The 14766-nt window shown below is 43.4% G+C and overlaps 1 protein-coding gene across 1 annotated transcript in view; it reads right to left on the reverse strand.

Annotated features, from left to right (window-relative positions):
- Positions 1-3705: 3705 nt before the first annotated feature.
- Positions 3706-14766, reverse strand: part of LOC126204148 (SANT and BTB domain regulator of class switch recombination-like) — a 159597-nt gene continuing 148536 nt past the window's right edge. The window contains exon 11 of the mRNA XM_049938557.1: positions 3706-3911. Coding sequence (XP_049794514.1) covers positions 3733-3911 — 179 coding nt within the window. The 3' untranslated portion in view covers positions 3706-3732. The remainder of the gene's footprint in view (positions 3912-14766) is intronic.

Genomic DNA, 14766 nt, shown 5'->3' on the forward strand with positions numbered 1-14766 from the left:
TGACAGCTGCTAAGGAGCAACTGACACTTGCTAAGGAACAACTGCCAATTGTTACAGGACAACTGATAATTGCTACAGAACACCCAACCAATGATAGTAAAAGGATATGTAGAGGGCAGGACGTGTTAACTGCAGCAAAGCTTGTACACGAACTCTCCACAGGCATTTGACAGTTCATGCAGTACGATGTTTGACGAAGGTTGTTGTGGAACAGATTAGTGCAACATTCTGTGTGGTACAGCAATATGTCTGCAAGACATCATTTGAATGCTTACGATCGTGGATGAGTAGTTGGACAGCTTAAAGCTGGTCAAAGTGTCACTACTGTAACCACAGTAATGGGTGCGTCAAAAAGTGTCATGATTAAAACAGGCCTCTGAAAGCATGCTGGTGCTCATAGGTGGACCACCACACCGCAAGAGTATTGACATGTAGCCCTAGTGGCAAAAAGGAATAGGCATCTCACTCCTAGGCAGATCGCTGCAGACCTTGCCACTGTTACAAGTTTCTCTGCCACAACCATATTGCAGTGATTAAATCAGGCTGATTTATATGCTCAGAAGCCTGTTAAATGCATCTCATTTCAACCATACCATCATTGAGACAGAGTTCGTTGGTGCAAGGAGCATGTTGGTCAGGATCAGCAACAGTGGTCCTGAGTGATGTTCTCTGATGAATCCTGCTTCACTGTGCAAATGATTCTGCCCACCAGTTAGTGTGGAGGGAGAGCGGAACACATCACACACTGAAGAATGTTCATGAACATCATCTGTATGGCCTAGGTGTTACGGTGTGGACAGGCATTATGCACAGTGGCCAAACACCAGTACATATCTTTGATCAAGGTAATTTTACAGCGTGACAGTATTGCGGGGAGATTATTCTGGATCATATCTGTCTGTTTAGGAGTGTGGAAGGTCCCAACTTTCTGTTTATGGATGACAATGCCTGCCCACACAGGACTGCTGAGGCCTTGGACACTCTAGAAAGTAAAGGTACTGAAAATAGGAGTGTCCTGTGTACTCCATGGACCTGAACTCTGTAGAGCATGCATGGGATGCTCTTGGCACACACATTTCTCAATGAACATCCCCTCCTCAAACTGTCCAAGATATCAAAGCTGCCTTGTGAGTTAAGTGGGACAATATCCCCCAAGAACAGCTCAGCAGTTTGGTAGCCATCGTAAATAACAAGTGCAAAATGCGCGTTAGTACCTGAGGAAGACATATTTCTTACTGAGAGTGCAATATTCACTTTTATGTTGGAAGTCTGACACATATTAGTCATAAATGTTATTTTTGTCCATTATCCTGCTTTCCCATGTGGTGAAATCTGTATCATTTTTCATTACAAATACACCACACCACCTCTATTACATATGTGCCATGTTTCATGTCAGTCATTATTGCCTGTGATTATTCCTATCCAATAATGTCTCTGTTCCTTAGCAATTGTCAATCAGTGTATATATTGTATTTAGAAACATATGGTATGATGGTTCAGAGAAAATACATACACATTCAAAAAGGACAGAAGAACACACAGTAAAGACCATTTCAGACAACTACTGTTATAGAGGTAAACACTTAGTCTTAATTTTTTTATGTTTGTACTATTGTATCTACATTGATAATGTTACTTTTTTTGGGCCATCAACAAGCATAACAACAGACAACATCAACCAAGTGTAACAGATGTTGACCAAAATCAGGGACTGTCTCTTAGTTATTGCGATTAATAATGGATGAATAAGAATTTCCAGGGCAGTGTTAATACCATTATTCACATAAACTGTAGATATAAGTAGACAGATCTCATTGACACATATAAGAAAGATTAATAGGTTGCTCAAACAATCTTAACAAGGAATGAGTCCTAGTTAAATCTACATCCAGACAGACTATCATTATAGTCACAGTGCACAGTAATATGCAACATGTTTGGTTGGGCTTTTACACTTCAACAAGTTCTACAATAAGTGATAGTTTGCCGTTTCATTGGTATGTAAGTTTGGAAGTAACTTAATGATCATGCAGATGCTGTGTGAAGGAACAAATAATATGCATACTGCATCTGTCTGGAATCCTTATCAAATAAAAACTAACAAAAAATACATAAAGTGTTCAGACTAGAACTGGATGATGATGTCACTGATTTGCTTACTCATCATGTAAGCATCAGAGAATTGCTACAAATAATTCATTTGATATGGTGTAACTCATCTGAGAACATTTGTTAACAGTCTACAATCAGAAAATTTCATACTCATGCCTTTTTCATATACGAGGATTTAAGTTACAACTTAACTCATCAAAGACATCTAAGGAAATTGGCAAATTACTTAGGTTTCTTGAACATAGTGATCTATTAGAATAAAAACAACAGCTCATACACACACTTCTGTAAGATTATTGTCACCCAGTAACAGTAAACAAGTGTTTCAAGACTACCAGACAACTTGCCTTTAAAAAAGTAAAAACCACTGTCCTACTCTGGATGAAAAGTCAGCAGTCTCTGCTTTATAAATATTTATTTCTCCATGTAAGCCATGACAATCAGGCCCAGAGGACCATGTGATGACTGGCTGATGTATTACCCTCTGCATTACGGCATAATTTGAATGCAGTTCAGGATATCACAGGATCAGGCACACCACCCTTCCTGTATATGCCTGCTTTCTAGACCTTGGAGCAACTACTTTTAATTCATGTAGCTCTTCAAGTAATTTCACAAGACTAAGTGCACCCTATTCCAATCTTCCTACCAAGGAAAAGTCCTTGATAGTTCTGGGAACTGTACATGGGTTCTCCACATGGCAGTCAACCCACTAACCACTCAGATATGCAAGGAGACAAATGAAGTAACCTTTATAAAACACTTACTGCTTGTTTATAATTTTCTTCCAATATAGGATCAGTAAAATCACATAAATGTAAAATAAAACATAAAATTTTCTTCTACTTTTTGTCACAAATCTAAATACAATAACTTTTTACAACCATTAATGAAACATGGCAACAAATGAACAGTAAAAATTTCAGATAAACTATATAAAACAGTTAATCATAAAGAAACTGACATTCAGCATATGCGACTATTCTCATGCACTTCGTTTTATAATGCAACAATAACTGCTTTGCTTGTTGTAAACTAAATCTTGTTGGATGTTCTATTTATTTTTTATAATGTAAATTGTGTAATCTACATCCATTGCATTAAAGGAAGCTGAGTAAACCCTAATATAAACAAACATTAGTTTCCAATGTATGACTGTTTTGTGAAAATTGAATACTTGAGAGATAAACAAGTATATTGACTGATTACCTCATAGGAGTAACTACTTCCTGTTTATACCATATTAGAATATTTTTCTATTTTTTATATCATTTGAGCCAGTTATAAGAGAACAGTATAAAAATTACATTTCACTTAATCATTCTGTGAATTCAGCTGTTTCAGAAAAATAAGACAGCAATTTTTACTGTACTGACAGGCTTGTTTTGAGGTAGAACTTGAGTATGGCCTGATCTGAAGCACAAATGTAAAAAAAAATCCATGTCACAGTGAATTCCTATTGCTGTCTCCACGAGTATGCAGGCAGACACAACAGTTGTCACTAGCACTTTTCTGATAGTGCCTGGATGTAAAAGGCACTGATGCAAATGAACATATGCAGACAGGCTCAAGATTTACGAATGCAGGACTGGTGGCACTGAACCTGCCCTCTGGGTATCATCTGCGCCCTCGAACACGATGTCGGGCTGACATTGACATGCCTGTGCAACTAGTTGTTGCAGATGTACTGCTGACATTAGTTCGCTGGCGTCCACTGCTACTGGCCTGGCAACCATGGATGTGGCTGTGACAGTGAGCTTCCTTCCATTCATGCTCAAGCCGAATATACGTTCCTCCTGTGAAATTAAACAGTTACAGGCAGTAACAAAACGCTTGTGTTTTCTCTAGTCAAGTCAGTGCAGAACCTTATTTGTAATTTTTACACTCATTTTGTATCAAGTCTCATGGAGTTACTATATTGCTTTCATTTAATTTTCTTTATCTTATTTCACAGCTTCCATGAGATGTCTGAGTCAGAGTTGCTCAATCACAGAACATGCCACAACATATAGAATTCACAGACTACTGATTAATATTAACACACAAACTTGCCTAGCTTTATGGTGCAGCAAAAGGCTCTAAGCTAACATAATTGCTCTGCAGAAAGGGGTGTGCCCATAAAGCTGCTCAACACATATTTTGAAATCTGTGGTTTATCGTTCAAAATTTTTAATTTTGATAGATTCTCATTTGAAATGTAATTGCAGAGCAGTGTATATCTGTATGTACAATGGTTATGGACAAGATACCTAACTTAAAAGTTAATTTTCTATCTCATGTTCAATAAATGGTTGCTTCTGATTCTTTGAAATGAGTCCATATTAACCACATCTTCCATAAGGTAGTGTGCATGTTTAGAACAACTAATCTAGAACTCTAAGATCCTTTAACAGCAGTATACACAAAGTTTGGAACCTATCCAGCAGACTGTTCTGATCAACCTTTCCTGGGCTAAGACTATTGGTTATGGTTTGTCGTCTTATTTTCTCTTTCTGTTTTTGCCAGTAGTTTCACTTTGTATTCACCTTCTCCTTTTTACCGTAATCTGCTATACAATTTTATCCCGCCTATATATACTTAATAATACGTAACCCACTTCCAAACCATAACCAAAAAAATTTTTTTACGCTTTCAACACTACCGCCGCTATAAAATCCACCACTTCTAGTTACACAAACAGTTCCTTTCACCTTTTAAACAACCATTTCGGCTAGTTCTAATAACTTTCGCTTTATTTCCATTTCCGTTTTTCCCACATCACTGATAATTTTTATCCGCTTCCCACAGGTTTTAACATAATTATTTCTTCGTCAGACAATTGTTAGCCTTATTTTCATAATCTGCCACCACAAAACCACTCCTTTTAATATATTACACGCAGTTTTTTTCGAAATTTTCCCGAATTCCTCCGTCCTTTAACATGTTTTGGCGGCAACACAACCACCTAACCTTTGTGCACATCGTTGTCCACCAACCCAAGTCCAACATACCCCAGCTGTAACCAACACCTTCTCACCTTTTTTCACAACAGATCTCCAGTTACTTTCCAGTCCACCTTTATCTCTCCCCATATATTTTTATTTTCATTTTCATTTCAGCTTCATGTTACACTTTCCACCTTCTAATACCATGTCACCCTCACAACACCCCCACAATGACCCCATTAAGTTTTATTTACATTCCCTCCACAAACATGCCTTCGCCCTAGCCAGATTACGCTCCCATATTCTATTTTCTCAGGCTTGTCTGACATTTGGCGTTACCCCCAAAGGCCTCACACTTAAAGTTCCCATCTCTGGCTGCAACCCGTCTTTCCATCAGTCCCTACACCAGTTCCAAACTGAACAATCCATTGCCCTCAGCCACCTAATCCTTCACCTACACATCAACTCAGCCAATGAACACACCCGTCTACTCCTATCCTTAATAAAAGTCCTTAATCTTTCCTCTCCCACATCCACACCGGCTGTTCAGAGCATCCTCCTACAGGCCAACCGTCAATTAGAACAGCATGCCACCCTTCACCTCAAAAAACTATCCAATCTCCTGGTTTCCCACCTCCGGAAAGGCAACTCACTCACCCTTCACAACCTTTCCAGCAAACCTCAACCTCCTCTCATTGCACACCAACCCAGTCTCTCCCATCTACTCAATCTCCCACTTCCAGCTCCACTCCCTCCAAAACCTCAAAATTCTAATCAACACAACCTGGAACCACAACACCCTAATTCAGTAGTTAACCTTTCCTCCTAACCTCTCTCCCAATCCGAAACCTCCGTCCTATCCAAAGGCCTCACCTTCAGCCCCACTCCCAGATTCAACCAAACAGCCCTCGTCAAAGATTTACTGTCCTACACTCGTACTCTCTGCTGGAAGTATCACTTTGCCACGAAGAAAAATCCTAATCCTACCCCAATGATCCAACTCCCCAAGACACTATCCAAATTGAACCCTGCCTGGAACAGTTCCATCCTCCGTCACAGCGGGACCCACCTCCTCTCCCTCAAAATCACCCTCTCCAAACCTTCCAGGAATTTCTGACTTCCAGCCTTGCCTCTCAATCCTTCTTAAAAAACCTTAATCCTACTCCCAACATCACCACTGCTGAAGCCCAGGCTATCCGTGATCTGAAGGCTGACCGGTCCATCGTCATTCTTCCGGCGGACAAGGGTTCCACGACTGTGGTACTTGATCGTTGGGAGTATGTGGCTGAGGGACTGCGTCAGCTTTCAGACAACACCACATACAAAGTTTGCCAAGGTAATCCCATTCCTGATGTCCAGGCGGAGCTTCAAGGAATCCTCAGAACCTTAGGCCCCCTACAAAACCTTTCACCTGACTCCATCAACCTCCTGACCCCACCGACACCCCGCACCCCTACCTTCTACCTTCTTCCTAAAATTCACAAACCCTATCATCCCGGCCGCCCCATTGTAGCTGGTTACCATGCCCCCACAGAACGTATCTCTGCCTACGTAGATCAACACCTTCAACCCATTACATGTAGTCTCCCATCCTTCATCAAAGACACCAACCACTTTCTCGAACGCCTGGAATCCTTACCCAATCCGTTACCCCCAGAAACCATCCTTGTAACCATTGATGCCACTTCCTTATACACAAATATCCCGCACGTCCAGGGCCTCGCTGCGATGGAGCACTTCCTTTCATGCCGATCACCTGCCACCCTAACTAAAACCTCTTTCCTCATTACCTTAGCCAGCTTCATCCTGACCCACAACTTCTTCACTTTTGAAGACCAGACATACCAACAATTAAAGGGAACAGCCATGGGTACCAGGATGGCCCCTTCGTACGCCAACCTATTCATGGGTCGCTTAGAGGAAGCCTTCTTGGTTACCCAGGCCTGCCAACCCAAAGTTTGGTACAGATTTATTGATGACATCTTCATGATCTGGACTCACAGTGAAGAAGAACTCCAGAATTTCTTCTCCAACCTCAACTCCTTTGGTTCCATCAGATTCACCTGGTCCTACTCCAAATCCCATGCCACTTTCCTTGATGTTGACCTCCACCTGTCCAATGGCCAGCTTCACACGTCCGTCCACATCAAACCCACCAACAAGCAACAGTACTTCCATTATGACAGCTGCCACCCATTCCACATCAAACGGTCCCTTCCCTACAGCCTAGGTCTTCGTGGCAAACGAATCTGCTCCAGTCCGGAATCCCTGAAGCATTACACCAACAACCTGACAACAGCTTTCGTATCCCGCAACTACCCTCCCGACCTGGTACAGAAGCAAATAACCAGAGCCACTTCCTCATCCTCTCAAACCCAGAACCTCCCACAGAAGAACCACAAAAGTGCCCCACTTGTGACAGGATACTTTCCGGGACTGGATCAGATTCTGAATGTGGCTCTCCAGCAGGGATACGACTTCCTCAAATCCTGCCCTGAAATGAGATCCATCCTTCATGAAATCCTCCCCACTCCACCAATAGTGTCTTTCCGCCGTCCACCTAACCTTCGTAACCTCTTATTTCATCCCTATGAAATCCCCAAACCACCTTCCCTAACCTCTGGCTCCTACCCTTGTAACCGCCCCCGGTGTAAAACCTGTCCCATGCACCCTCCCACCATCACCTACTCCAGTCCTGTAACCCGGAGGGTGTACACGATCAAAGGCAGAGCCACGTGTGAAAGCACCCACGTGATCTACCAACTGACCTGCCTACACTGTGATGCATTCTATGTGGGAATGACCAGCAACAAACTGTCCATTCGCATGAATGGACACGGGCAGACAGTGTTTGTTGGTAATGAGGATCACCCTGTGGCTAAACATGCCTTGGTGCACGGCCAGCACATCTTGGCACAGTGTTACACCGTCCGGGTTATCTGGATACTTCCCACCAACACCAACCTATCCGAACTCCGGAGATGGGAACTTGCTCTTCAATATATCCTCTCTTCCCGTTACCCACCAGGCCTCAATCTCCGCTAATTTCAAGTTGCCGCCACTCATACCTCACCTGTCATTCAACATCATCTTTGCCTCTTCACTTCCGCCTCGACTGACATCTCTGCCCAAACTTTAAATATGTCTGCTTGTGTCTGTATATGTGTGGATGGATATGTGTGTGTGTGCGGGTGTATGCCTGTCCTTTTTCCCCCTAAGGTAAGTCTTTCCGCTCCCGGGATTGGAATGACTCCTTACCCTCTCCCTTAAAACCCACATCCTTTCGTCTTTCCCTCTCCTTCCCTCTTTCCTGATGAGGCAACAGTTTGTTGCGAAAGCTTGAATTTTGTGTGTATGTTTGTGTTCGTTTGTGTGTCTGTCGACCTGCCAGCACTTTCATTTGGTAAGTCACATCATCTTTGTTTTTAGATATATTTTTCCTACGTGGAATGTTTCCCTCTATTACAACCATATCATTAATTTGAACCCAACAATTACGTTTGTTATTGTCGCTGTTGCATTTCGAAATCTTTCCTGTCGTCTTATTTTCTCTTTATTTTCTCTTTCTGTTTTTTCCAGTAATCTCAATTTGTATTCACCTTCCGCTTTTCACCGTAATCTACTATACAATTTTATCCCGCCTATATATACTCAATAATACGTAACCCACTTCCAAACCATAACCAAAAAAATTTTATTTTCCGCTTTCAACACTACCGCTGCTATAAAATCCACCGTTTCTAGTTCAATAACAGCTGCTTTCACGTATTAAACAACCATTTCGGCCAGTTCTAATAACTTTCACTTTATTTCCACTTCCGTTTTTCGCACATCACTGATCATTTTAGCCGCTCCCCACAGGTTTTAACGTCATTATTTCTTCATCAGACAATTTTTAGCCCCATTTTCGTAATCTTTCACCACAACACCACTCCTTTTAATACGTTTTTTCGAAATTTTCCCGAATTTCTCCGTCCTTTAACGTGTATTAGCGGCAACACAACCACCTAACCTTTATGCACATCGCTGTGTACCAACCCAAGTTCACCACAGGATCAACTAAACCAACACTTTTTCGCCTTTTTTCATACCAGATCTCCACTTGCTTTCTTGCTCACCTTTATCTCTCCCCATATATTTTTATCTTTCATTTTCATTTCAACCTCATGTTAAACTTTCCACCTTCAATACCATGTCACCCTCACAACACCCCCACAACAACCCCATTAAGTTTTATTTACATTCCCTCCGCAAACATGCCTTCACCCTAGCCAGATTACGCTCGCATATTTTATTTTCCCACGCTTGTCTGACATTTGGCATAACCCCCAAAGGCCTCACACTTAAAGTTCCCATCTCTGGCTGCAACCCTTCTTTCCATCAGTCCCTATACCGGTTCCAAACTGAACAATCCATTGCCCTCACCCACCTAATCCTTCACCTACACATCAACTCAGCCAATGAACACACACGTCAACTCCTATCCTTAATAAAAGTCCTCAATCTTTCCTCTCCCACATCCACACCGGCTATTCAGAGCATCCTCCTACAGGCCAACCGCAAATTAGAGCAGCATGCCACCCTTCACCTCAAAAAACTATCCAATCTCCTGGTTTCCCACCTCCGGAAAGGCAACTCACTCACCCTTCACAACCTTTCCAGCAAACCTCAACCACCTCTCATTGCGCACAAACCCAGTCTCTCCCATCTACTCAATCTCCCACTTCCAGCTCCACTCCCTCCAAAACCTCAAAATTCCAATCAACACAATCTGGTACCACAACACCCTAATTCAGTAGTTAATCTTTCCTCCAAACCTCTCTCCCAATCCGAAACCTCTGTCCTATCCAAAGGCCTCACCTTCAGCCCCACTCCCAGATTCAACCAAACAGCCCTCGTCAAAGATTTACTGTCCTACACTCGTACTCTCTGCTGGAAGTATCACTTTGCCATGAAGAAAAATGATCCTAATCCTACCCCAATGATCCAACTCCCCAAGACACTATCCAAATTGAACCCTGCCTGGAACAGTTCCATCCTCCGTCACAGCGGGACCCACCTCCTCTCCCTCAAAATCACCCTCTCCAAACCTTCCAGGAATTTCTGACTTCCAGCCTTGCCTCTCAATCCTTCTTAAAAAACCTTAATCCTACTCCCAACATCACCACTGCTGAAGCCCAGGCTATCCGTGATCTGAAGGCTGACCGGTCCATCGTCATTCTTCCGGCGGACAAGGGTTCCACGACTGTGGTACTTGATCGTTGGGAGTATGTGGCTGAGGGACTGCGTCAGCTTTCAGACAACACCACATACAAAGTTTGCCAAGGTAATCCCATTCCTGATGTCCAGGCGGAGCTTCAAGGAATCCTCAGAACCTTAGGCCCCCTACAAAACCTTTCACCTGACTCCATCAACCTCCTGACCCCACCGACACCCCGCACCCCTACCTTCTACCTTCTTCCTAAAATTCACAAACCCTATCATCCCGGCCGCCCCATTGTAGCTGGTTACCATGCCCCCACAGAACGTATCTCTGCCTACGTAGATCAACACCTTCAACCCATTACATGTAGTCTCCCATCCTTCATCAAAGACACCAACCACTTTCTCGAACGCCTGGAATCCTTACCCAATCCGTTACCCCCAGAAACCATCCTTGTAACCATTGATGCCACTTCCTTATACACAAATATCCCGCACGTCCAGGGCCTCGCTGCGATGGAGCACTTCCTTTCATGCCGATCACCTGCCACCCTAACTAAAACCTCTTTCCTCATTACCTTAGCCAGCTTCATCCTGACCCACAACTTCTTCACTTTTGAAGACCAGACATACCAACAATTAAAGGGAACAGCCATGGGTACCAGGATGGCCCCTTCGTACGCCAACCTATTCATGGGTCGCTTAGAGGAAGCCTTCTTGGTTACCCAGGCCTGCCAACCCAAAGTTTGGTACAGATTTATTGATGACATCTTCATGATCTGGACTCACAGTGAAGAAGAACTCCAGAATTTCTTCTCCAACCTCAACTCCTTTGGTTCCATCAGATTCACCTGGTCCTACTCCAAATCCCATGCCACTTTCCTTGATGTTGACCTCCACCTGTCCAATGGCCAGCTTCACACGTCCGTCCACATCAAACCCACCAACAAGCAACAGTACTTCCATTATGACAGCTGCCACCCATTCCACATCAAACGGTCCCTTCCCTACAGCCTAGGTCTTCGTGGCAAACGAATCTGCTCCAGTCCGGAATCCCTGAAGCATTACACCAACAACCTGACAACAGCTTTCGTATCCCGCAACTACCCTCCCGACCTGGTACAGAAGCAAATAACCAGAGCCACTTCCTCATCCTCTCAAACCCAGAACCTCCCACAGAAGAACCACAAAAGTGCCCCACTTGTGACAGGATACTTTCCGGGACTGGATCAGATTCTGAATGTGGCTCTCCAGCAGGGATACGACTTCCTCAAATCCTGCCCTGAAATGAGATCCATCCTTCATGAAATCCCCCCCACTCCACCAATAGTGTCTTTCCGCCGTCCACCTAACCTTCGTAACCTCTTATTTCATCCCTATGAAATCCCCAAACCACCTTCCCTAACCTCTGGCTCCTACCCTTGTAACCGGCCCCCGGTGTAAAACCTGTCCCATGCACCCTCCCACCATCACCTACTCCAGTCCTGTAACCCGGAGGGTGTACACGATCAAAGGCAGAGCCACGTGTGAAAGCACCCACGTGATCTACCAACTGACCTGCCTACACTGTGATGCATTCTATGTGGGAATGACCAGCAACAAACTGTACATTCGCATGAATGGACACGGGCAGACAGTGTTTGTTGGTAATGAGGATCACCCTGTGGCTAAACATGCCTTGGTGCACGGCCAGCACATCTTGGCACAGTGTTACACCGTCCGGGTTATCTGGATACTTCCCACCAACACCAACCTATCCGAACTCCGGAGATGGGAACTTGCTCTTCAATATATCCTCTCTTCCCGTTACCCACCAGGCCTCAATCTCCGCTAATTTCAAGTTGCCGCCACTCATACCTCACCTGTCATTCAACATCATCTTTGCCTCTTCACTTCCGCCTCGACTGACATCTCTGCCCAAACTTTAAATATGTCTGCTTGTGTCTGTATATGTGTGGATGGATATGTGTGTGTGTGCGGGTGTATGCCTGTCCTTTTTCCCCCTAAGGTAAGTCTTTCCGCTCCCAGGATTGGAATGACTCCTTACCCTCTCCCTTAAAACCCACATCCTTTCGTCTTTCCCTCTCCTTCCCTCTTTCCTGATGAGGCAACAGTTTGTTGCGAAAGCTTGAATTTTGTGTGTATGTTTGTGTTCGTTTGTGTGTCTGTCGACCTGCCAGCACTTTCATTTGGTAAGTCACATCATCTTTGTATATATAAGAAAGTGATGAGACTTACCAAACAAAAGCGCTGGCAGGTCGATAGACACACAAACAAACACGAACATACACACAAAATTCTAGCTTTCGCAACAAACGGTTGCTTCGTCAGGAAAGAGGGAAGGAGAGGGAAAGATGAAAGGAAGTGGGTTTTAAGGGAGAGGGTAAGGAGTCATTCCAATCCCGGGAGCAGAAAGACTTACCTTAGGGGGAAAAAAAGGACGGGTATACACTCGCACACACACACATATCCATCCGCATATACACAGACACAAGCAGACATTTGTAAAGGCAAAGAGTTTGGGCAGAGATGTCAGTCGAGGCGGAAGTACAGAGGCAAAGGTGATGTTGAAAGACAGGTGAGGTACGAGCGGCGGCAAATAGAAATTGGAGATTAGCGGAGATTGAGGCCTGGCGGATAGCGAGAAGAGAGGATATGCTGAAGGGCAAGTTCCCACCTCCGGAGTTCTGACAGGTTGGTGTTAGTGGGAAGTATCCAGATAACCCGGACGGTGTAACACTGTGCCAAGATGTGCTGGCCGTGCACCAAGGCATGTTTAGCCACAGGGTGATCCTCATTACCAACAAACACTGTCTGCCTGTGTCCATTCATGCGAATGTACAGTTTGTTGCTGGTCATTCCCACATAGAAGGCTTCACAGTGTAGGCAGGTCAGTTGGTAAATCACGTGGGTGCTTTCACACGTGGCTCTGCCTTTGATCGTGTACACCTTCCGGGTTACAGGACTGGAGTAGGTGGTGGTGGGAGGGTGCATGGGACAGGTTTTACACTAGGGGCGGTTACAAGGGTAGGAGCCAGAGGGTAGGGAAGGTGGTTTGGGGATTTCATAGGGATGAACTAAGAGGTTACGAGGGTTAGGTGGACGGTGGAAAGACACTCTCTCTGTTATATATATATATGAATATAACAGAGGGAAACATTCCACGTGGAAAAAATATATCTAAAAAGAAAGATGATGAGACTTACCAAACAAAAGCGCTGGCAGGTCGATAGACACACAAACAAACACAAATATACACACAAAATTCAAGCTTTCGCAACAAACTGTTGCCTCATCAGGAAAGAGGGAAGGAGAGGGAAAGACGAAAGGATGTGGGTTTTAAGGGAGAGGGTAAGGAGTCATTCCAATCCTGGGAGCGGAAAGACTTACCTTAGGGGGAAAAAAGGACAGGTATACACTCGCACACACACACATATCCATCCACACATACAGACACAAGCAGACATATTTAAAGACCAAAATATGTCTGCTTGTGTCTGTATGTGTGGATGGATATGTGTGTGTGTGCGAGTGTATACCTGTCCTTTTTTCCCCCTAAGGTAAGTCTTTCCGCTCCCGGGATTGGAATGACTCCTTACCCTCTCCCTTAAAACCCACATCCTTTCGTCTTTCCCTCTCCTTCCCTCTTTCCTGATGAGGCAACAGTTTGTTGCGAAAGCTTGAATTTTGTGTGTATATTTGTGTTTGTTTGTGTGTCTATCGACCTGCCAGCGCTTTTGTTTGGTAAGTCTCATCATCTTTCTTTTTATATATATATATATATATATATATATATATATATATATATATATATATATATATATATATATATATATATAAGATGATGTGACTTACCGTACGAAAGTGCTGGCATGTCGATAGACACACAAACAAACACAAACACACACACACAAGATGTGACTTACCGTACGAAAGTGCTGGCATGTCGATAGACACACAAACAAACACAAACACACACACACAAAATTCAACCTTTTGCAACAAACTGTTGCCTCATCAGGAAAGACGAAGTATATATATGTATACGAAAATAAGCACACAAAACAAGCTTTGATATTGACTGTGAGCATGATCTTTGTAGTGAAGATAGCAGCACTTTGTTTCTGCATAAGATCCTCAGTGTGATACTTACAAGAAAGTTTTGCATCTTCAGTTGCTAGAGTTTAAAATTTACAGTTCAACTTAGCTGATTACTTGATAATCATTTGGAAATAAAATATAAGTTTCATAAAAATTTGGTATCAAAAACTGTATGGATGCAATGATGTGACCATCTGTTCATTGTAAGCTACAGGCTGATATTACACACTGCCCAATTTGCTAACTCATTTACATTAAATATTACATCTCTCATATTTCGTGGCATGCCATATAGTAGAGATGGTGAGTCACAGAAAGGCACAACAAAAAGACTGTTGTGGAATTAGCTTTTGGCCAACAAGGCCTTTATCAAAGTTAGACAACATACAAATACTAACAAAGAAATAGAGGGGCTGGCCAGTAC

This window comes from Schistocerca nitens, chromosome 9 (genome assembly GCF_023898315.1).
Source record: "Schistocerca nitens isolate TAMUIC-IGC-003100 chromosome 9, iqSchNite1.1, whole genome shotgun sequence".
In the NCBI taxonomy this organism is placed as follows: Eukaryota; Metazoa; Arthropoda; class Insecta; order Orthoptera; family Acrididae; genus Schistocerca; species Schistocerca nitens.